This window comes from Prionailurus viverrinus, chromosome B3 (assembly GCF_022837055.1).
Source record: "Prionailurus viverrinus isolate Anna chromosome B3, UM_Priviv_1.0, whole genome shotgun sequence".
Classification (NCBI taxonomy): Eukaryota; Metazoa; Chordata; class Mammalia; order Carnivora; family Felidae; genus Prionailurus; species Prionailurus viverrinus.
In genome coordinates this window covers 1,480,178-1,500,761 of record NC_062566.1, presented here as the reverse complement: position 1 = coordinate 1,500,761, position 20,584 = coordinate 1,480,178, and the positions used below count along the sequence as shown (strand labels likewise).

General features: G+C 43.0%; 3 protein-coding genes across 14 annotated transcripts in view; 1 reads left to right on the top strand and 2 right to left on the bottom strand.

The window, feature by feature from the left end:
* PLIN1 (perilipin 1) overlaps positions 1–20,584 on the bottom strand; it is an 88,308-nt gene that overhangs the window by 14,904 nt on the left and 52,820 nt on the right. The window contains exon 1 of one of the 7 annotated variants that reach the window (XM_047862641.1): positions 15,731–15,850. The exons of 5 other annotated variants lie outside the window; for them this stretch is intronic. The gene's annotated coding sequence lies outside the window, so the exon portion shown is untranslated. Of the gene's footprint in view, positions 1–4,955; positions 5,072–15,730; positions 15,851–20,584 lie in introns of those variants that run through there. One more of the 7 variants, XM_047862640.1, reaches the window with a different exon arrangement.
* On the bottom strand, positions 726–15,864 carry PEX11A (peroxisomal biogenesis factor 11 alpha). 3 transcript variants are annotated; one of them, XM_047862647.1, is made up of 3 exons: positions 15,731–15,864; positions 4,956–5,071; positions 726–3,003 (listed from the first exon to the last, which is right to left on the bottom strand). In XM_047862647.1, the coding sequence occupies exons 1-3, from the start codon at positions 15,784–15,786 to the stop codon at positions 2,432–2,434; spliced, it is 744 nt and encodes a 247-aa protein (XP_047718603.1). In that variant the 5' UTR covers positions 15,787–15,864; the 3' UTR covers positions 726–2,431. The 3 variants fall into 3 exon arrangements, with proteins under 3 accessions (XP_047718603.1, XP_047718604.1, XP_047718605.1); XM_047862648.1 differs by lacking the exon at positions 4,956–5,071 and having other exon boundaries at positions 15,731–15,853; XM_047862649.1 differs by lacking the exon at positions 15,731–15,864 and having other exon boundaries at positions 726–3,185; positions 4,956–5,036.
* Positions 15,937–20,584, top strand: part of WDR93 (WD repeat domain 93) — a 50,632-nt gene continuing 45,984 nt past the window's right edge. For all 4 annotated transcript variants that reach the window (XR_007152965.1, XR_007152966.1, XM_047862636.1 and 1 more), the window contains exon 1: positions 15,937–15,980. The gene's annotated coding sequence lies outside the window, so the exon portion shown is untranslated. The remainder of the gene's footprint in view (positions 15,981–20,584) is intronic.

Genomic DNA, 20,584 nt, shown 5'->3' with positions numbered 1-20,584 from the left:
TGGTGAAAGGGCCTAGGACGGTCTCCCAGGAGCAGTCCATCTTCCAGCCACAGCTTGGAGACGCAGGTTTATTTCCTTTCCTCCTCCACCCCCACCTGCCCCCTCACCCCCCAACATGAACATAGGGGCCTTGGTCCTCTTGTGCACAAGTGGATCCCCAAACTAAGCATGGTATTCAGACATTCGTTGTTGAGCTAATTCTCAGGGAACAATGTTCAGTGGTTCTGTGCGTCTATTAGGAATGTCTTTGGTCTTCAGAATCCCTCGTGAATGTGGAGGCTTGGAGGTGGGGATGGCTAGTTAGAAGCAAGAAACACGCGGAGAGGGAGGTTCTGGGGTACCATTCGGGTTTTCACACATTCTAGAAGAGACGGTATTTCCCAAACTCCCCATCGCTCACGCTAAAGTGCAGAGGACAAAAGCAGCAAGCAGGACGCCACTGCGACAGGCGACCGCAGATTCGAGGCCCACTTCTCCAGGCAGAAGCCAGACCACCACCTGGCAGACCTGGTCCTGAAGACCCTCTCCCGGAGGAGATCATCCTAGTGGTCTTTCAACCCAGACGTTCCAACCTAAGTCGTTCTTCACCCTCCTCCTCAGCCTGGACCTTCCAGGCAGGAGCTCCTTGTACCGGAGCCCTCTCTACCGTGTCCACTCTGATCGTCTCTGGATTGGCTTTCTTTCCGCTCTTCCTCATTCCCAGAACACATTCACAGAGTCAGGAGTCTGTTTTGTCTAGCAATTTATTAGACATAATTAATCTGTGACAGCAAAGGATCTGGACAAAGTAGAATTGGTTACTTAAACTTTTTACTTGCCCTGACCTAGCAGCTTTCATTTCTCTTAAAATTCCCCGAGTGTCTTCTCAAATCCCGTTATCCTGATCAATCACTTTAAAAATGAGAGAGCCAAGGACCTGAGTCTAGTTTTTAAGAATCTCATTCACATTCCTGGGAGATCTAGTGCACGTTTCTTTTTCTAATTTCCGTTCAGGTAAGTGAAACGGCTTTACTGGCAGGACTGACACCGGCCTCCTGCCTGATGGCATCGTATTTTGCTATCTCACTGCCCTCAAATCGGCGGATCTGCAATCACAGCTCAACACCCAGGACGGGAAGTAGGACACGAATAAACGGCCTTGTCACTGGTCCCTTATTGCTCTCTCCCACCCCCCAACCTCCCCGCACATAGGAGGTCTGATTTATCATAGAAAATTATGGCATTCCCACATTCAGAGTATTCCCAAAAAGTTCTTAACTGCATACATTTTGACGACAATTAACGTAGAAGGGCCCAAATGATTATATGGCTTTAAATACAACAATCCAGCCGATAAATCTAGCTATAGTTTTAATTTTTATGTGAACCAATGACTAACAAAGTTCGAAAAAAGCCTTTTCGCACAGGATTCTGGAGAGTCTCACACTTCCACTCACCCAGGAAGGCAATGAAATATAATGGGAAGAACCCTGGACTGGGAGTCTGAAAACTGAAGCGCTGGCCTCACTTTTTTAACCTCAGTTTCCTCATCTGTCACAGGCTACTACCTCCAGGCGCCCACCGTGACCTTCCATATTAAAAAAAGAATTTTTTTTTTTTTTTTTATAAATTTTAGAGAGAGAGTGTGAGTGGGGGAGAAGGACAGAGGGAGAGGGAGAAAATCTTAAGCAGGCTTCATCCTCAGCATGGAGCCTGGTGCAAGGCTCGATCCCACAACCCTGGGATCATGACCTGAGCTGAAATCAAGAGTCAGATGCTCAACTGAGACACCCAGGCACCTCTCATGCACATTATTTTTTACCTCAGTCCTTTCTATGTGCTTCTGATTTTTGCTTACTCACGCACTGCCTGAAGTCACAGTTTATACCACGAAGGTGGCTGATGCGTCTCTGAGTCTCCTTGTGGACAGAGGAAGGACAGGAGTGCAGTGATGCAAGGCCGTAAGCCCAGCCCCCTGCACCCTGGCATGGGGATCTATGCAGAGGCGGGGGGCGGGGCTGGTAACCGATCAGAGGAACAAGAGGCTCCTACTAGATCTGAGAGACAGCTGAGCAGCAGATCTACGGAGGTGAGGTTCTCAGCCCCAAAGTCACGGTGTATTAGTGTTCAGTGGTTTGGGCTTTTTCTAATTTTTATATATTCGGTAGACAGTAAGCTCCCACTATGAGCACGAGAGAGGCTCGATAAATGTTAGATGAAAGGGAAATACTCGGAAATTCAGAAGTCACTCCAGCACTCTAAAAAACACGTGTAAATCTTCATGCAGTCCCCTTCTCCACTCTTGGCCCCGCCCTTGCTCACATCACTGGTCACTAAACGCTCACAAGAACCCGTCTTTAAGCACAGTCTGACATGGTCTGCGCCTCACGCAGATGTCCATCCTGAGACGGTGTCTTTTAAAGCAGGTGCCAGTCTCGAGCCCGAAACCGCTTCACTGCGTCTTCAGCTTCATGTGAGGATATGCCACAATGATGATGCCCGCTAGAGACGACACAAGGCCTCCGAGTCCAATGATGCCAGGATTGGACTTACAGATCCCCAACTGGTCCAAGGGGTTCAAGATATCGCAGAAGTTCTTCACCGTGTCCAGGAGCAAGGGAGGATGCTTCCTCAGAGACCGGAACAAGAGAAGGAGAAAGGACTGGAGCCACTCTGTCTCCTCGTCGGCCACGCTGTACCCCGGAGGGTCCTGAGGTGGTGATTTCTCCCTCTCTGCCCCGTCTCGTGTCGCCTGTTCCATCTGCAGGGAGATTTCGTACAGATCCCTGGCCAGGCTCAGCAGGAGAGAACAGCAGTAATGGCGGGCAGCCCACATTCGCCATTTCTCTTTGTTAATGTGAGAGGCGAGCCCTACGCTCCTCACCCAGAGGATGGTATCGCAGATGAAATAAACCACCCGGTTCAAGTTGGCTAACGTCAGGCAGAGGCGGGGCACCAGGGCAGTGGCGTGAATGCTCTGCTGAGTCGCCTGTATGGCATGGACCACGTTGCCCAGCCTGAACCCTGCAAGAGGAACCCGCAACGGTTAACAAATATTTAATTGGTATGTACTATGAAGGCAGAATCCCTGCCTCAGGGTGAGGGGCCAGCACTGGTGTCTTGACAGGTGGCTGCCATGTGAGGCTCGGTCTTTGTTCAGGAATAAGGAAGGACTTTACAGTACATGAAGGACACGGAAAATGATGCTGGAAGGCACAGAAGACAGTGACTCTTTAAATTTATCACCTCCAATCCAGTGGATACCTTAACAGTGGCTTACGATATACTTTAGGCAAGGTCAATCACGAGTGTGGATTGTGACGTTTGAATATTACCAGCTATACGTCTTTAGAAGAAAAGTACTACGATCACATGAAGCAATGTACCATTGCTGCTACTATTATTATTATTATTTTCACATACGAAGCTTTAATTCACTGTGGGCATTTCTCTGACCCAGATGCCAGTATTCGTTTGGAGAGTCTGATGCCTCAGATTTTACTTACTTTCCAGACAAAAGATTTGCTTTTTTATAAAACGCCGTTATCATCCTGCCATCTCTGTGGTTCAAACCCCCTTCAGCTCCCTACTGTCAAGAAGACAAAGTAGGATGGTAGGATGTAGTGGCTAGGGAAACTGTTCCTAGTCGAATTAAATCAACCACTGTGAGGCATATCCTTATCTGAGCATGTAATTCAATTAATCTGGGATGTATCAATCGACAAGTATTTACCGAGCACCTACTCAGAATGAGTTATTATCCTAAACGTTATGGACAATCCAAAAGAAGTACCTGTACCTTCATTAAAGGACTCTATCTTAGACTGAGCAAATGTTCAAAAGTAGCTACCCTCAAGAGACTTACCTCAGAAGAATGCCTGGTATTACTGTGTCAACAATAACGCAAAACAGAACATGTAATGAATAATCCTGGGTTCCAGTTCTGGCTCTTGCACTAGCTAGCTGAATGACCTTGGGTAAGTCTTTCCTGCACTTCGGAGACTAGTGAGCTCTGACACACTAAAGAATCTGAGAACTTCTAATCCTACCCTTCAAAGCCATCCAGAAAAGCTCACCCTACCTTCCAACATCCCTCTGCTGGATAACTGAAGTCTTTTCTCTGTCAAACTCGTTTCTCATTGACCTTCCAATACAACAGTTTGCTCATGAACAGTTTAGAGCCTTCACGGAGGAAATCACCCTTCAAGAAGGCTCTCCTTCCCACTCTCTCTAGCCACACCTCAAGTTCCACCTCCTCCCAAACCTTTCTTTTCCTCTATCCTAGCCAATATATTTGGCACTAAATCTTACACCATTATTTATACCGTGTCATCTTAGTTCTTTCAGAAAGCTCAGAACTATACCTAAAGCAGGTGCTCCAAAATAACTGATCAACATCTGATTTCTACATTCCATTCTAACACCTCTGTCTACCTACTGTAGCAATATCTGATTCTCATCAAACCACTGAGATTCAGCCATGCGATTGTTATTAGAAGGATGGGTTTCCCAGTACGCTTTATCATTAAAGCAAATCAGATGAGTACAAAACACGGACTTCACTTTTGCCTTGAACATGAAACCACTCTACAGTCTGAGAACCACCTTAACCGTTTCCTCTACTAATTCCTCCAGAGAAGAAGGGAAAAGGCAAGGAAAAGGCAAGCTATTCTGTTCTAGAGAATGCAAAGGCCTTCCAAGAGCCGGAAGCTCATGTCAGGGATTGCCAAAACATTGTGTAATTCTAAGAACTACAGTTGAGCTAATACACTGCATGTCTGCAGGGTGTCTGTGAATGGTCTGCAGCAAAACTTCAATCTTCTTGGCCTGTCATTTCATGAGGGCAGCCTTACTGGTCAACCTCATCAAAAAACTTGATTGATTAGTAATGAATGATCTACAGAGTATTTTGTAAATGACAAGGTCTAACGATTCGAAACCAGGAGCCACTGTCCCTCGAGAGACAGGGTACTTACATTTACGGCCAGTGCTCACACTGGACTCCAGTTTCTTGAGCTTCATTACCACGTTCTCTTTGCCAGCTTTAGGCTCTAACAAATATCTAAGCAACATGCATGTGTACTGAGTGGCTCTGAAATGGAAAACAAAAAATGAGAATGATTTATAAACCAAATAAAATTTGATTCATGAAGCAAAGAAAGGAGAAATGTGTGTTGCTAAAAGCAAAGTTTCCAAGGCAATTTCTCACGTAAGCAGTTCTTGTAAGAGCATAATTCTGCAACAGTGACCCCACAGGGCCAAAGGGTAGAGCATGTGATGCAAATGTGACACAAAGGTGATGAAAGGGAACTCTGCAGTTACGGTGAGCAGCCCCCCAAAACGCCTTTTGCTGGCACAGAGAAATGGATAGAGCCAAAGTGGTGAACTGCCCAAAACTCTCCCCCAGGTGAAGTCTGCAAAGATTCATATTCTTTATTTTCTCCTGTATAGTGACTTTTCAGATTCCTAAAATGAACTTTTTATCATGTAGTTAACCAAATACTTATCTAATAGGATACACACTCAAACCAGAACCAAATGAAAAGTTGTTTGCACACTGCTTAATTAAAAAAAAAAAAATTCTTTTAATGTTCACTTATTTTTGAGAGAGAGACAGAGAGACAGAGTACAACTGGGGAGGGACAGAGAGAGAGGTAGATACAGAATCAGAAGCAGGCTCCAGGCTCTGAGCTGTCAGCACAGAGCCCGACACGAGGTTCAAACTCACCAACCATGAGATCAGTACCTGTGCTGATGTCAGACGCTCAACAGCGTGAGCCACCCAGATGCCCCACATTGCTTAATTTTTTAGAAAAGGATCAAATACACATCAATACGTGAATAAGCCTAGATATATTTTTATGTTTGTCTTTCAAAACTAGTGTTTTATATATAGACTATTTAATACTAAATATTCAATAAAGTGATTATTGTTATGACTACAAATAATAATGCCTTACTAACACACGAGAAATTTTATATCACATAATCAAACATCTAAATGCATTTGGCAGCCTATTAACAAAGTAGATGCCTGTTTCCTACAGTTCTGTAACTGCATTTGAATCCCTTTAGGCTACAAATATTATTCTCAATAAAAATGTGGCACATTTTCCAAAACGGTAAACTTGTTATTGAGGATGAAGTAAAAAGAATATCTTTCCCTCTCTCCTTTTTAAAGTAGCTTCCAGGGTGCCTGGGTGGCTCAGTCAGTTAAGTGTCTGACTTCAGCTCAGGTCATGATCTTACAGGTTGTGGGTTCGAGCCCTGCATCAGGCTCTGTGCTGACAGCTCAGAGCCTGGAGCCTGCTTCAGATTCTGTGCCTCCCTCTCCCTCTGCCCCTTCCCCACTCGTGCTCTGTCTCAAAAATAAATAGACATTAAAAAAATTTTTTTTAAGTAGCTTCCTGGCTAGAGGGCTCAAGCCAGTCACGTCAATGGGTCCCCCTTTCTCAGACCTGGTCGAAAAACAGGAATGCCTCCAAAACCAAGGTAGTATTTTGTGAATGCCAGTTTGTTTACAGGAGCCATGGATCACCAAGGGCATTGGGAAACGAATACTCGAGATCTCAGATCTTACAGAAAAGTACATCCGAACAATTATTTTATTAACCAACCTCACTGATAAACCTTGCAGGGCACATTCCAAGTGCACTGAAATTGAAGGCTTCTGTTTTAATGAAGCTCGCATACAATGCGATCATTAAAAAAGCCTATCAAATTAATTACAACAGTAGTATGCGCTGGCCGTTAAAATGGTGGGCATTGGAATCAACTGTGTGGATTTAAATCTCAGCTCTGCCACTTAGGACCTATTAACCTTCTGCTTCGGTCTCCCTGTCTGTGAAAGGGGAATAATTCAGAGTATCTACCTCTTAGAGTAGTAATGAGGGTTAAATGAATGTACAGCTGTGACGCACTGAGAACAGTACCTGGCATAAAGTCAGCTTCCGAAAGTCCCAGTATTGGGGCTAGTCTTATTGGACTGTCTGTATTAGTACCTGTACACCCAGAAGAGAAGGGAATGCTGTCGAAACCTCAACCGTGACTATTCTTTTTTTTTTTTTTTAATTGAGTAAGAATCAACCAAATTTCTAAAAGAAACATCATGACTTAATTAGGATTAAAGCACTATCTCTGCTTAGGATTTTCAGTAGCATGGCATGTACCTTAGAGGTGCTCTCCAGACTGTGCTCTCTTCCACAGTTCACAAAACTATTTCACACTCAGTGTCTTGCAGGGGCCAAGGGCAGGCTGCCCCAAAATGTGCCACTTTGCTATAATGATTATTTTAAACAATTCACTTAAGAAACAACGGTACAAGGACACTCAGCCCCTCCTTTGTCCCCCAGAAAGTAGGAAACACATCTCCCATGTGAAAAATACCCTCCCTCTCTGTACTAAGAAGTAAAAGACCTCCTCACTCAAAAAGAAGGCTTTTATATAAATGCTTTACATAGACTTTACAAAGGCATGAATTATTTCCTATTTTAGCTAAAAATCTCTTAAGGAAAAAAAAAATCAACCTGTATTCCTTCTCTGTCTCTCAGAGTTAAGACTCTTATCATGTCTTCAAAATGTAAACACGGCCTAAGATAGCCTGAGACCGAAGAAAAAAGCAGGGGCAACTTTTTAAAATATAAGCTGCTTTGGGGGCACCTGGGTGGTTCACAGGTTGAGTGTCTGACTTCGGCTCAGGTCATGAACTCATGGTTCATGAGTTCGAGCCCCGCATCTGGTGAGTTCGAACCTCACATTTGGCTCTCCACTGACAGCTCAGAACCTGGAGCCTACTTCAGATTCTGTGTCTTCCTCTCTCTGTCTGCCCCTCCCCTTCTTGTGTGCTCTCTCTCTCAAAAGTAAACATTAATAAAATAATAATAAATAAAATATAAACTGCTTCCATAAAAAATAAAAATAAAATAAATTCTAAATAAAATTAAATTTAACTAAAAATTTAAATTTAAAAGCTTAAATAAAATAAAACTTAAACATTTAAATAAAACAAAATCTGCTAAAAAGAATATTATACCCAGGCCTAGCAACTCTAGTAAGAGACCAGTATGTCCCAAAGAGCCCACCATAGGAGGGGCACCTGGGTGGCTCAGTTGGTTAAGCATCTGAGTCTTGATTTCGGCCCATGACCAGCCATGATCTCGTGGTACATAAGTTCGAGCCCCACGTCAGGGTCCGTGCTGACAGTGCAGAGCCTGGTTGGGATTCTCTCTGTCTCCCTCTCTCTCTACCCCTCCCCTGCTTGCTCACTCTCTAAGATAAACTTAAATTTTAAAAAAATCTTTAAAAAAGCCCACTTTAGGGGGCGCCTGGGTGGCGCAGTCGGTTAAGCGTCCGACTTCAGCCAGGTCACGATCTCGCGGTCCATGAGTTCGAGCCCCGCGTCGGGCTCTGGGCTGATGGCTCAGAGCCTGGAGCCTGTTTCCAACTCTGTGTCTCCCTCTCTCTCTGCCCCTCCCCCGTTCATGCTCTGTCTCTCTCTGTCCCAAAAAAATAAATAAACGTTGAAAAAAAAAATTAAAAAAAAAAAAAAATAAAATAAAAAAGCCCACTTTAGAAAAAACTTGGATACCTTCTCTATGCCTCTATGATACAAATTTTCTATCCCCATCCGCTTTAGGACCTAAGACCCATTCATTCTTTAACATACAAACTTTAGGGGTGCTGGGTAGCTCAGTCAAACATCTTAACTCTTGATTTCAGCTTAGGTCATGATCTCACAGCTCATGAGATCTCACAATCAAGCGCTGGTCAAGTGCTGTCTCAGCTACTGCACTGTCAACGCAGAGCCTGCCTGGGATTCTCTCTCTTCTACCCCTCCCCCCTTAGCACGCGCTCTCTCTCAAAATAAATAAACTTTAAAAAATAAATAAAATACAGGGGCGCCTGGGTGGCTCAGTTGGTTAATCGTCCGACTTTGGCTCTGGTCATGATCTCACAGTTTGTGAGTTTGAGCCCTGTGTCGGGCTCTGTCCTGGCACGTCGGAGCCTGGAGCCTGCTTCAGATTCTGTGTCTCCCTCTTTCTCTGCCCCTCCCCTGCCTGCACTCTCTCTCTCTCTCTCTCTCTTTCTCAAAAATAAATAAACATTAAAAAAATGTGTTAGGGGCACCTGGGTGGCTCAGTCAGTTAAGCGTCCAACTTCGGTTCAGGTAACGATCTCACAGTCCGTGAGTTCGAGCCCTGTGTCGAGCCCCACGTCGGGCTCTGTGCTGACAGCTCAGAGCCTGGAGCCTGCTTCGGATTCTGTGTCTCCCTCTCTCTCTGCCCCTCCCCTGCTCATGCTCTGTCTCTCTCTGTCTCAAAAATAAATAAAAACATTAAAAAAAATTAAAAATAAATAAAAATTTTAAAAAATGTTTTAAATAATAAAAGAAACAACTTTCAAGGAAAGTAAAATGTATGTTTTTGGTAAGAAAAAGTATGAAGAACGGAAATACATTTTTGGGGGGCAAAAAAATTTTTTATCCTAAAGTGAGGCTAATCATTTAAAGAGGGAAAACTTACGACAAAAATCTGAATATTAAAAAAAAAAAAAAAAAAAAAAAGGTTGTAGAAAGTTTAGGGAAAAGGAACCTTTGAAAACGAATTTTATATGTGGTCAGTACTGGCTAAGATTAAAATAAACTTATCTAACAATGAGTTTTAAGGGGCACCTGGGTGGTTCAGTTGGTTGAGCGTCCTCTGATCAGGTCATGATCTCATTGTTTGTGAGTTCGAGCCCCAAATCGGGTTCACTGCTGTCAGTCTGTCAGCCCAGAGCCTGCTTCAGATCCTCTGTCCCCAGTCTCTCTACCCCTCTCCCACTTGCGCTCTCCCTCCAAATAAATACATATTAAAAAAAGATGAGTTTTAATATCAAAAGTATACTGGTGCAAAATTAGAATTTTTCTCTTTCAAAAGGTAGTTTTCAGAAACAAGTGTTGAGGATGTGGAGAAAAAGGAACTCTTCTGCACTGTTGGTGGGAATGCAATGCAAAGTGGTACAGGCACGCACTGTGGAAAATAGTATGGAGGTTCCTCAAAAAATTAAAAATAGAATTACTATATGATGCAGTAATTCCACTACCGAGTATTTACCTAAAGAATACAAACACACTAATTTGAAAAGATATATGTACTTTTATGTTTACTGCATTATTTACAATAGCTAAATTATGGAAGCAACCCAGTGCCCATCAACAGGTTAAAGGACACACACACACACACACACACACAATGGAATATCACTCAGCCATAAAAAAAAAATGAAATCTTGCCATTTGCAACAACCTGGGGGGAATCTAGACAGTATGATGTTAAGTGAAATAAGCCAGAGCCAAATACCATACGATTTCACTCATATGTGGAATTTAAGAAACAAAAGAGAGAGAGAGAGAGAGACAGACAGAAAAGACAAACCAAAACACAGACTCTTAACTACGGAAAACAAACAGATGGTAACCAGAGGGGAGGTGGGTGGAGGGATGGGTAAAATAGATGAAGGGGATTAAGTGCACACTTATCTTGATGAGCACTCAGTAATATATGGAACCATTGAATCACTATATTGTACACCTGAAACTAACATAACACTATATTAACTATACTGGAATTGACATGAAATGAAATAAAATGAAAGGAAGAAGTTTTCTTAGGTTATTGGTTTGCTTTTTATAAGAAATTGTAAAGAGTTTTTTACCTTTAATGTAATCTGCCTAGAAAAACAAAGATTCAATGCTTTGTCTTTATCAGATCTTTGATTATTCAAAAAAACTGAGTCTTCTTAATACTAAAAAAGCTAAGTTTTGCTTACAACTATGTAACCTTTTGTATTTGTCTTTAAAATTTTTTATTGCCTGGGTGGCTCAGTCAGTTAAGCGTCTGACTCTTGATTTCGGCTCAGGCCACGATCTCATGGTTCGTGAGATTGAGCCCTGTGTCGGGCACTTTGAGGACAGTGAGGCCTGTGTGGACTGCAGGGAGCCTACCTGGGATTCTCTCTCTCCCTGTCTCTCTGCCCTTCCCCTGCTTGTGCTCTCTCTCTCTCAAAAATAAATAAATAAACATAAAAAAAAATTAAAAAAAAAATTTTTTTTTAAACGTTTATTTATTTTTTTGAGACAGAGAGAGGCAGAGCATGAACAGGGGAGGGTCAGAGAGAGGGAGACACAGAATCTGAAGCAGGCTCCAGGCTCCGAGCCATCAGCACAGAGCCTGATGAGGGGCTCGAACTCACGGACCGCGAGATCATGACCTGAGCCGAAGTCGGCCGCTGAACCGACTGAGCCACCCAGGCGCCCCTAAAAAAATTTTTATTGTCACTTTAGCTAAATTGATTTTGCTTCATCATGATCTGTGATCTTATTTAATCAAATGTTTTGATATTTTTTGACAAACTTCCCAACATCAAATTCTAAAATCAAGTCTACAACTTAACTGAAATGTTCCAGAGGGTCCATGGAACATTTCAAAATACTTGGTCTTCTTTTATAAAAAAGGAGCTATTACATTAATTAGGTTTGTTGTGTTAAATTATATGAGAAGCATTGTCAAGTGATACTAAATCCTCTTAAATTACATTTGTATAGATATGCTATTAAGATATGTGTTCTAGAAATTATATGAAACTCCTAGAAATCTGGTATGTACTGGTATAGAACTATCTTGAAGTGTTAGATGTCACAGAAATAAATTTCCTTGTCAGTTGCACTGTAATGAACTTAAAGGGGTTCATGACAGGTCCCCCCAAAATGTACCCCTTTGGCATGTGGATTATTTTGAGCTGAAGGCACTTGAGACCCTGTGGGCTCAAGGGAAACTTCTGCCCCTTCCTTAACTACGTAGAATCTAAATTGAGGTTCTTTCCCAGAATAAGGGTGATTAGCAAAGATAAATTTTATCTGAATGACCCATCTGTACCGTAGGGCAAACGTCAAATTACCAAACATCTGTTCTTACCACACTGTAAAAGTACATTCTTTTCCTCTGAAGCCCCAGACCCCTATCCCTTCTCCTTAGTTCAGAATGACATATATACCTCATCTTGCCTGCCTTTGGAATTTCCATGTCTACGTGGATCCCCCATTATCAAATTTGATTTTTTTCCTGTTAATCTGCCTCATGTCAATTTGAGGGACAGGACCTTTGAGTGGACAGGAATTCTTGCTCCCTGACAAACTCTAAGCAGATCTGTAACCATGGCCATTTTTAATTCTTTTATCATTTACAGACAGTTAATACTTTACTTGGATGCTTCTCCAAAAGCTTCCTGTAAATGCGTTTCATCTTGAGAGATTCATAAAAAGGAATTTTGACAAATGCAGGATTCTGATAATTTTAAGATCATAAAACTGAACTGGGTAAGAATGTCTGGAACTAAAGGAAAAACTGAATTTAAGCAGATCAAGAATAACATAAACAGAGGAGGATAATTATAAGTTTAATGACATTTTTGTTTGAAATACTGACTTTTAATGTTTCGTTTTTCCAGATTTAAGAAAAGTTTTTCTCTTAAGCTATGATTCACAACAATTTATCTTTTTCTCCCTGTCTGATCCCTCTAGAATTCAAAAACTCTCATTGAATTCTTATGGTTTTTTGACAACATACTTATTTGGGTAAGTTCAATGAGAGTTTGTTCTCCTTGCACAGGACATGGTTAGAAACACAAGGGGCGCCTGGGTGGCGCAGTCGGTTAAGTGTCCGACTTCAGCCAGGTCACGATCTCGCGGTCCGTGAGTTCGAGCCCCGCGTCCGGCTCTGGGCTGATGGCTCAGAGCCTGGAGCCTGTTTCCGATTCTGTGTCTCCCTCTCTCTCTGCCCCTCCCCCGTTCATGCTCTGTCTCTCTCTGTCCCAAAAATAAATAAATGTTGAAAAAAAAAAAAAAAGAAACACGGGTTAGGGGCGCCTGGGTGGCGCAGTCGGTTGGGCGTCCGACTTCAGCCAGGTCACGATCTCGCGGTCCGTGAGTTCGAGCCCCACGTCGGGCTCTGGGCTGATGGCTCAGAGCCTGGAGCCTGCTTCTGATTCTGTGTCTCCCTCTCTCTCTGCCCCTCCCCCGTTCATGCTCTGTCTCTCTCTGTCCCAAAAGTAAATAAACGTTGAAAAAAAAAATTAAAAAAAAAAAAAAAAAAAACACACACGGGTTGTATTACCAAGGCTTTGACTGGAATGTCACATTTGGGAGACAGGCATAAATTCAGATATGGCTAGAGAGTTTTAAGGCACTAATGGTGATCATATGGAGCCAGTAAAGCCTTTTGGAAGAAGAGCCTAATACCTTGCTTGCAGGGCTCCCAGCAGGAGCCTCTCACCAGGTGAGTAAAGGAGGTCACTTCCTGGTGGGTGCAAGAACCTCAGGGTATTTGGGGGACGTCAAGAAGAGAGCAATGAACTTTAACTTATAGGTATTACAGGTGAAGTCTGATGGCAAGTATTTGGCTTGGCTTCTGGCCTCAAGAGGCTGTTTAAAGTTCAACAGCAGATTTAAGTGTTTTTCTTCTTAATGTTTATTTTTAAGAGGGGGCGGTGGGGGGGGGGGGGGAGGGAGACACAGAATCTGAAGCAGGCACCAGGCTCCAAGCTGTCAGAACACAGCCCAGGGTATGGCTCAAACTCATGAACCGTGGGATCGTGACCTGAGCCCAAGTTGGATGCTCAACTGACTGAGCCACCCAGCTGGCCCTGGATTTAAAAGAGCCTGTATGATTAATCACTATTTTTGCTGTACTTATGTAAATCATCAGGCCAAGTTTATCCAAACTAGATTCATTTGGCAAAGAAATTAGTCTTAATTTGGCTACCTCTAGTAAAATGATTATGGGAAAAAAAAAAAAACGTCTCAGTAACACACCTCTGTGGATATTAGATTCAAATACAATTCATTATAAACTGGACTAGATCCTGATTTCCTTTTAGTTTCTTCCAATGCCTGGCTACAATTCTTCAAACTAGTATTTTTGATATTTTCTATCTGTTTGACTTGAAATCATTTGATAACTAAGACCACCCTTTTCTCCGAAGCCCTGCAAACTGAGTATGAACAACTTGATGAGCACTTCAGAAAAAGCACAACAGCTCATACGTAAACGATCTTCGTGCCCGGTGCTCTATGGGCCACTCGAAATGATCACCAGAGACACTCAAGTTACAAACCAAGAAACTCCACCAGATTGCCACTGCCTGCCCTCACTTTATGTAAAGATGCTTTCAGCGTGACAACTAGAAACCCTCTGGACTGGCTATATTCAGGACTCAGAAACTGGTTTTACAACTTGATCCAATCACTGGTCATTATTTTTCTTTTAATTTCCAGAGAAAGGCCTTATTTATTACCTGGATAATTGAACCACAGGCCTAACTGTGAGAACACACTTGTATCACCGCCTCCCGAAGTGAGTTTAACTAAAACGACCTATCCTCAGAACTAAGACACTGGTTCAAGCAGACGGGACAATTTATCAGCTCAACTTTTAAAGCAAGAAAACTTCCAGGGAAGTTTCAGAAAAGGGAACCGTAGAGGCCAAGGGTAGGCCACCCCAAAATGTGCCACTTTGGCATACAAATTAAATAAAAATTACTTAAGAAACAGCGGTTCAGAGACTCCTCTGTCACCCAGAAAGCCGGAAACACATCTTCCATGTGCAAAACACCCTCCCTGTACTAAGGAAGTAAAAGGACATCCTTGTCGCCAGAGATAGGGACTTCAAAACAGAGAAAGCTTCAGAAACGAACCTGGTTACTTTTTTTCTAACCCTACCAACTCAGCCTAAATTCTGTTTAGGATTCCCTCCTAACTGAAGTTTCCAAACACCTGCTTTCTTTATCCCGCCGATTCCTCATAAATGTATTGTCTCTGTGTCTCAAAAGAAGAAAAAAATCCCTGCCTTGGTCATTTCTTCAGGTCTCAATACCAGCCACTGTGCACACATCCTTGATTTTTTTGTTTTTTGATTTTTGCTCCTGTGAACCTGTTTTGTGTAAATTTAATTCTTTGGCTGGCTGAAAGACCTTGAAGGTAGAGGAAGAATTGTTCCTTCCCTACAATCTCAATGAGGTAGGCAGGACGATGATAAAAGATAAATACAATTTCTGTGTCTCCATAAGCGTTTCGTGGGGTATTTGAAACCACAGCCAAGGGGTTGGTTTCCCTGGCCACAAATGCCAACCCAAAGTTCATCTTATAAAATTCCTAGTGGGGGGTGGCGGTGGGGGATGGGGAGATGGGGGAGTGCTGGGTGGCTCAGTCGGTTAACCTCCAATTTGGGACTTGAGCTCAGGTCATGATCTCAGAGTGTGGGTTCGAGCCCTGAGTTGGGGCTTTGCGCTGGCAGCCTAGAGCCTTGCAGCCTGCTTCGGATTCTATGTTTCTCTCTCTCTGCCCCTCCTCTGCTTGTGCTCTCTTTATCTCAAAAATAAACATTAAAAAAAAAAAAAATCCTGGCGGGGACACCTGTTTGGCTCAGGTGTAGCGGTGGAGCGTGGGGCTCTTGATCCTGGGGGGTGTGAGTTCGAAACCCATGGTGAGTGTAATGATTACTTATAAAAAAAAGAGAGAGCTGGGGGACTGGTCCACCACGGTGAGGGCCTCGGAGGCTGCTGGGAGGAGGCTCCGCCGGAGTCCCGCAGAGTGCCAGAGAGGGGCCGGAGAGCGGCTCCAGAAACGAACTCGGTCCCTCCTCCGGGGCCGAACCACACGGGACCAGCTCGGGCTGCGGCACCGGGAAGGAGCGAAGGCCGCGGGCTCCTGACTCACCTGAAGAGTCGGTCCCGGCCCTGGGTCTGGTTGGTGAAGCGGGTGAAGGCATCCATGACGCCCAGCCGAGGCCACGTGCCACCCGCGGCGCAGTCTCGAGTCCTCCAGGGTGTCGCCGGGTCCCCCGCGGGACAGATTGAGTCTCCCCGCCCCCGTGGGGGCGGGCGCGCCTTCCGACCAGGGACTTCGCGGACTTCCGGTGGCGGCCGGAAGTGGCGGTTACTAAGGCGACGCCAAGCTGCCGGCGCAGGTGAGCGGAAGCTCGGCATTTGGGCTGGGGTTCAGCGGTACCCCGCGTGTCCCCAGACGCCCTTTGATATCTAGGGTCTCCTAGAGGGGGGCTTTGCGGGACGGGGGGCCGTCTCCCCAGCCACCGGCGTTCCCGGAGACCCTGGGAACTCAGGAAAAACCCATGTGGCATCCTGAATGCAGATTCCCTTCAGGTTTTGCTTGGGGTCTTTGCGGCCGCATCATTTCCCACCTCTGTGCCTCGGTTTCCCTTGAGGAACAGCAGCTCCAGGTCTGGGGAAGGAATTGGTTAGAGCAGAGATAAGCCAGTTTGTGGCATGTGTTTCTAGCACGGAGAGCTGGGTAAAGTGAGAGAATTGTCTGCTAGGTTTATTGAGTACTGTAAGAAGATTGCTATTTGAGGAAGTCCTAGAAGGGCTAACATGAACACAGTGGAGGCAGAAGTTAATTATGGTGAAACTGCACCACTGAATGGCAGTTTTCTGGGGCCTGAAGATGTGAAATCCCACCCCTTCCATAGCAGTAATTTTATAATGTACCCCCTGTAATCAAAAAGTAAGGTGAGCTATTTTTGTAATCTTTATTCCCTTTGTCAGGCCTGCCCTTAACATTTGCAGGCCCCGGGGTAGGACTACAAATAGAGCCCCACATACCATATGTTAATTAATTAATTAATTAATTAATTAATATTAAAGATTTTATTTTTTTAAATTTATTTATTTAGAGAGTGGGGGAGGGGCAGAGAGAGAGAATCCCAAGTGGACTCTGTGCTGTCAGTGCAGAGCCTGATATGGGGTTTGACTTCACAAACAGTGAGATCATGGCCTGAGCTGAAATCAAGAACCTAATGCTCAACCAACTGGGCCACCCAGGTGCCCCAAAGATTTTTTTTTTAACTAATCTCTACGCCCAAAGTGGGGCTCAGACCCATGACCCCAAGATCAAGCCTCCTGTGCTCCACTGACTGAGCCAGCCAGGCGCCCCACACATTCCATACGTTTAAATATTTAGAAGTTTTAAGTCAAGGTAACCCAATTGTCACATTAGATATGTTCTTCTACCTTGTCTTCTACCTTCTACCAGTTTCATATTCAGAAGTCTCGGGCTCCAGCAATAGCACTATTAGGAATTTATCCAAAGGATACAGGAGTACTGATTCATAGGAGCACAGGTACCCCAATGTTTATAGCAGCACTCTCAACAAGAGCCAAATGATGGAAAGAGCCCAAGTGTCCCTCAACTGATGAATGGATAAAGAAGATGTGGTGTGTATATATACACAATGGGATACTGCTTGGCAATGAGAAAGGATGAAATCTTGCCATTTGCAACAACGTGGATGGAACTGGAGGGCAATTCTGCTAAGTGAAATAAGTCCGAGAAAGACAGATATCGTATGTTTTCACTCATATGGAATTCGGGAAACTTAACAGAAGACCACGGGGGAAAGGAAGGGGAAAAATAGTTTCAAACAGAGAGGGAGGGAGGCAAACCATAAGAGACTCTTAAATACAGAGAAAAAACAGAGTTGATGGGGGGGCAGGGTAGGTGGGAATATGGGTGATGGGCATTGAGGAGGGCATTGGTTGGGATGAGCACTGGGTGTTGTATGTAAGCGATGAATCATGGGACTCTACTCCCAAAGCCAAGTGCACACTGTATACACTGTATGTGAGCTAACATGACAATAAATTATATTTTTAAAAAAAGGAATTCTTGGGGTGCTTGGAATACCTGGAAACACAGCTGGAATATGGTACTGTGGGGAGAGCTGGCCCCCTGGTCCTTTCCCACACCCCTCCTCTTCTCATTCCTGGCTGCCATTCACATCACTGAGAGGGGCCTTACATGCAATGTGTGGATATTCCAAGCCACATCCAAGTTCTGCCCCTGCCCCTGCAAATAGCCATGCTTTGGCCATCTTTCACGTCTAGGGGTGCACACATTAGCATCTGGGCCTAACCTCAAGAGAAAGCTGGGAAAGAAGTTTGTGCAGGCCTTGGCATCATCTGGGCAGTAAATTTCAGGGGTATAGGTACCTGAACATGGTCTAGACTCCAGAAGGGTGCATCTAGGCTCTGGGTGGGTATAATCTCTTGGCCCCACAAATTCCTCATCTTTTTCAGAGTGAAATGCTTGGGAGAGAGACAGAAGTATCCTCTAAATTTATGTCCCAGGGTAGGGCAATACTGCAGGCAAATTTATTGAATGTTAGCCATGTCCCGACCACTGTGCTAAGCTCTCAGCCTAAGGTAAAAGGTTAATGGGGGACACGAGTAAATAGTAAACACAACACAATGATACGTTAGGTGATAAAGATGAGCACAGGGTGCTTCTAAACACAGATTTATATAGTCTGTTCTCCATACCTATAATTCTGCTTTTTCACAATATCAAATTGAATCATGTAGTATGTAGCTTTTTCTATCTGATTTTTTTCACTTAGCATAATCAGTAGTTTATAACTTTTTATTGTTAACTAGTATTCCACTGTATGGACCTACCATAGTTCATTAACTCTTCACGCACTGACGTGCGTATTGTTTCTAGCTTGGGGCAATTATAAATAAAGGTGCTATAAGTATAGCACAGTACAGATTTTCATATGAAATGTTAAGTTTTTCTTGTGTAATATGTAGGAATGGAATTCCTGAATCATAGGACGAGTGTATGTTCAACTTTGTGAGAAGCTGCCAGACTATTTTCCAAAGTGGCTGTGCTATTTTGTATGCCCACTAAATATGGGATGTGACTGTCTGGGAGCTTATCTGTTTGCCTATTGATAAACATTTGTTGTTTCCAGTTTGGGGCTCCTACTAATAAAGCCATGATGAGCATTCATGTAGAAGCCTATGTGTGGACGTGTTTTCAGTTCCCTTATATCATACTGAGGAGTGGGATGACTGGCTATAGTGGTAGGTAGTATGTTTAACTTTTTAAGAAGTTACTAAACTGTTTTCCAAACTGATTGTACCATTTTACCTTCCCAACAGTAGTTGGAGGAATTCCGGGTCCTCCACATCCTTGACAACACTTGGTGTGATCTTTTTACCTTTAGGCGTCCTAATACACATGTATTGTGCTTGTAATTTCCATCTCACTAATGACATGGAACATCTCTTCTTGTGCCCATGTCCGTCGGTTATATCTTCTTTGGTTAAGTGCGCAAACCTTTGGCCCATTTGAAAGAATTGAGTCATTTCTTATTACTGAGTTTTAAGAATGTGCAAAATATTCTGGACACAGGTAATTTATCATATATATGACCTGCAACCGTTTTCTCCCAGACTGTGGACTATCTTTCATTCTCTAAATGGTGGTTTTTGAAAAACACACTTATTTCTGAAAGGTTTAAGTTACCCATTTCTTCTTTTATGGATTGTGCTTCAATGTCATATCTAAGAAATCTTTGTCTAACTGAAGATTGCACAGGTTTCCTCCATATTTTCTTCCAGAAGTTACATAGTTTAAAATTTTACATTTTGGTCTATGATCTACTTTGAGTGAATTTTTGTATATGCTGCAAGGTATAGATCAGAGTTCATTTTCTTTTCCATGTGGATATTGAATTGCTGCAGCATTATTTATTGGAAAAAAAACCTATCCTTTTCCCACTGAATTAGCTTTGCGCCTTTGTCAAAAATAAGCTGGCTGTTCATATGTGAGTCTAATTCTGGACTTTTTATTTGGTTTCACTGATCTATTTGTGTAGCTTGATGTCAATACCACACTGTCTTGATTACTGTAGTTTTATAATAGTCTTGAACTAGGTAGTGTTGGTCCTCCAATTCTGTCCTTTTTTTTTCTAAGTTATTTTGGCTATTCTAGGTACTTTGCATATCCATATGAATTATAAAATGAGCTTCTTAATTTCTTAAAAGAAAAAAAAAGGCCAGCTGGGACTCTCATAGGGATTGTGTTGAATTTTAGATTTGGGAAGAATTGACATCTTAACAAAACTGAGTCTTCTAACCCGCAAAGTATCTCAACCCATTTACTTAGGTCTCCTTTAATTTCTCTCAGCAATATTTTACAGCTTTAAGTGTACAGTTTATACAACTTTTGCCAGGTTTATCCCTATATAATACTTTTGATACTATTATAGTATTTTTATGTCAATTTTTGATTTTTGTTGCCAGTATATAGAAATACAGTAGGTTTTTGTATATTGAACTTATATCCTGCAACCTTGCCAACATCATTTATTAGTTTTAGTAGATTTTTTGGTAGATTTCATCAGATAATCATATTGAATAGGAATACAGACAGCTTTATATCTTCCTTTCCAATCTGGGTAAAACAGCTTCATCGCCCTCCCCAAGCCCCCCTCATGCTATCCTTTTTTTTAATAATATTCTTCCTCCACCCATAACTCCTGGCAACTACTGATCTGTCCCCCATTACTCATTTTGTCTTTCCTAGAATGCCATATAAATAGAATCACTGCACATAAATTTTGAGACTGGTTTCTTTCACTGAGCATAATGTCTTTGAGATTCACCCATATTTTTGTGTATATCAGTAGTTTTTTACTTTTTATTACCAAGGAGTATTCCATTATGTGGCTACACCACTGTTGATTTACCCACTTACCCAGTGAAGGCT

Bases quoted from the DNA above. Each gene is read 5' to 3' on its own strand.
- PEX11A (XM_047862647.1), bottom strand. From the start codon at position 15,786: ATGGATGCCTTCACCCGCTTCACCAACCAGACCCAGGGCCGGGACCGA. The intron at 5,072-15,730 runs GTGAGTCAGGAG...TTTCCATTTCAG, and splicing joins GGCCGGGACCGACTCTTCAG to AGCCACTCAGTACACATGCA. The intron at 3,004-4,955 runs GTAAGTACCCTG...TTCCTCTTGCAG, and splicing joins TGTGAGCACTGGCCGTAAAT to GGTTCAGGCTGGGCAACGTG.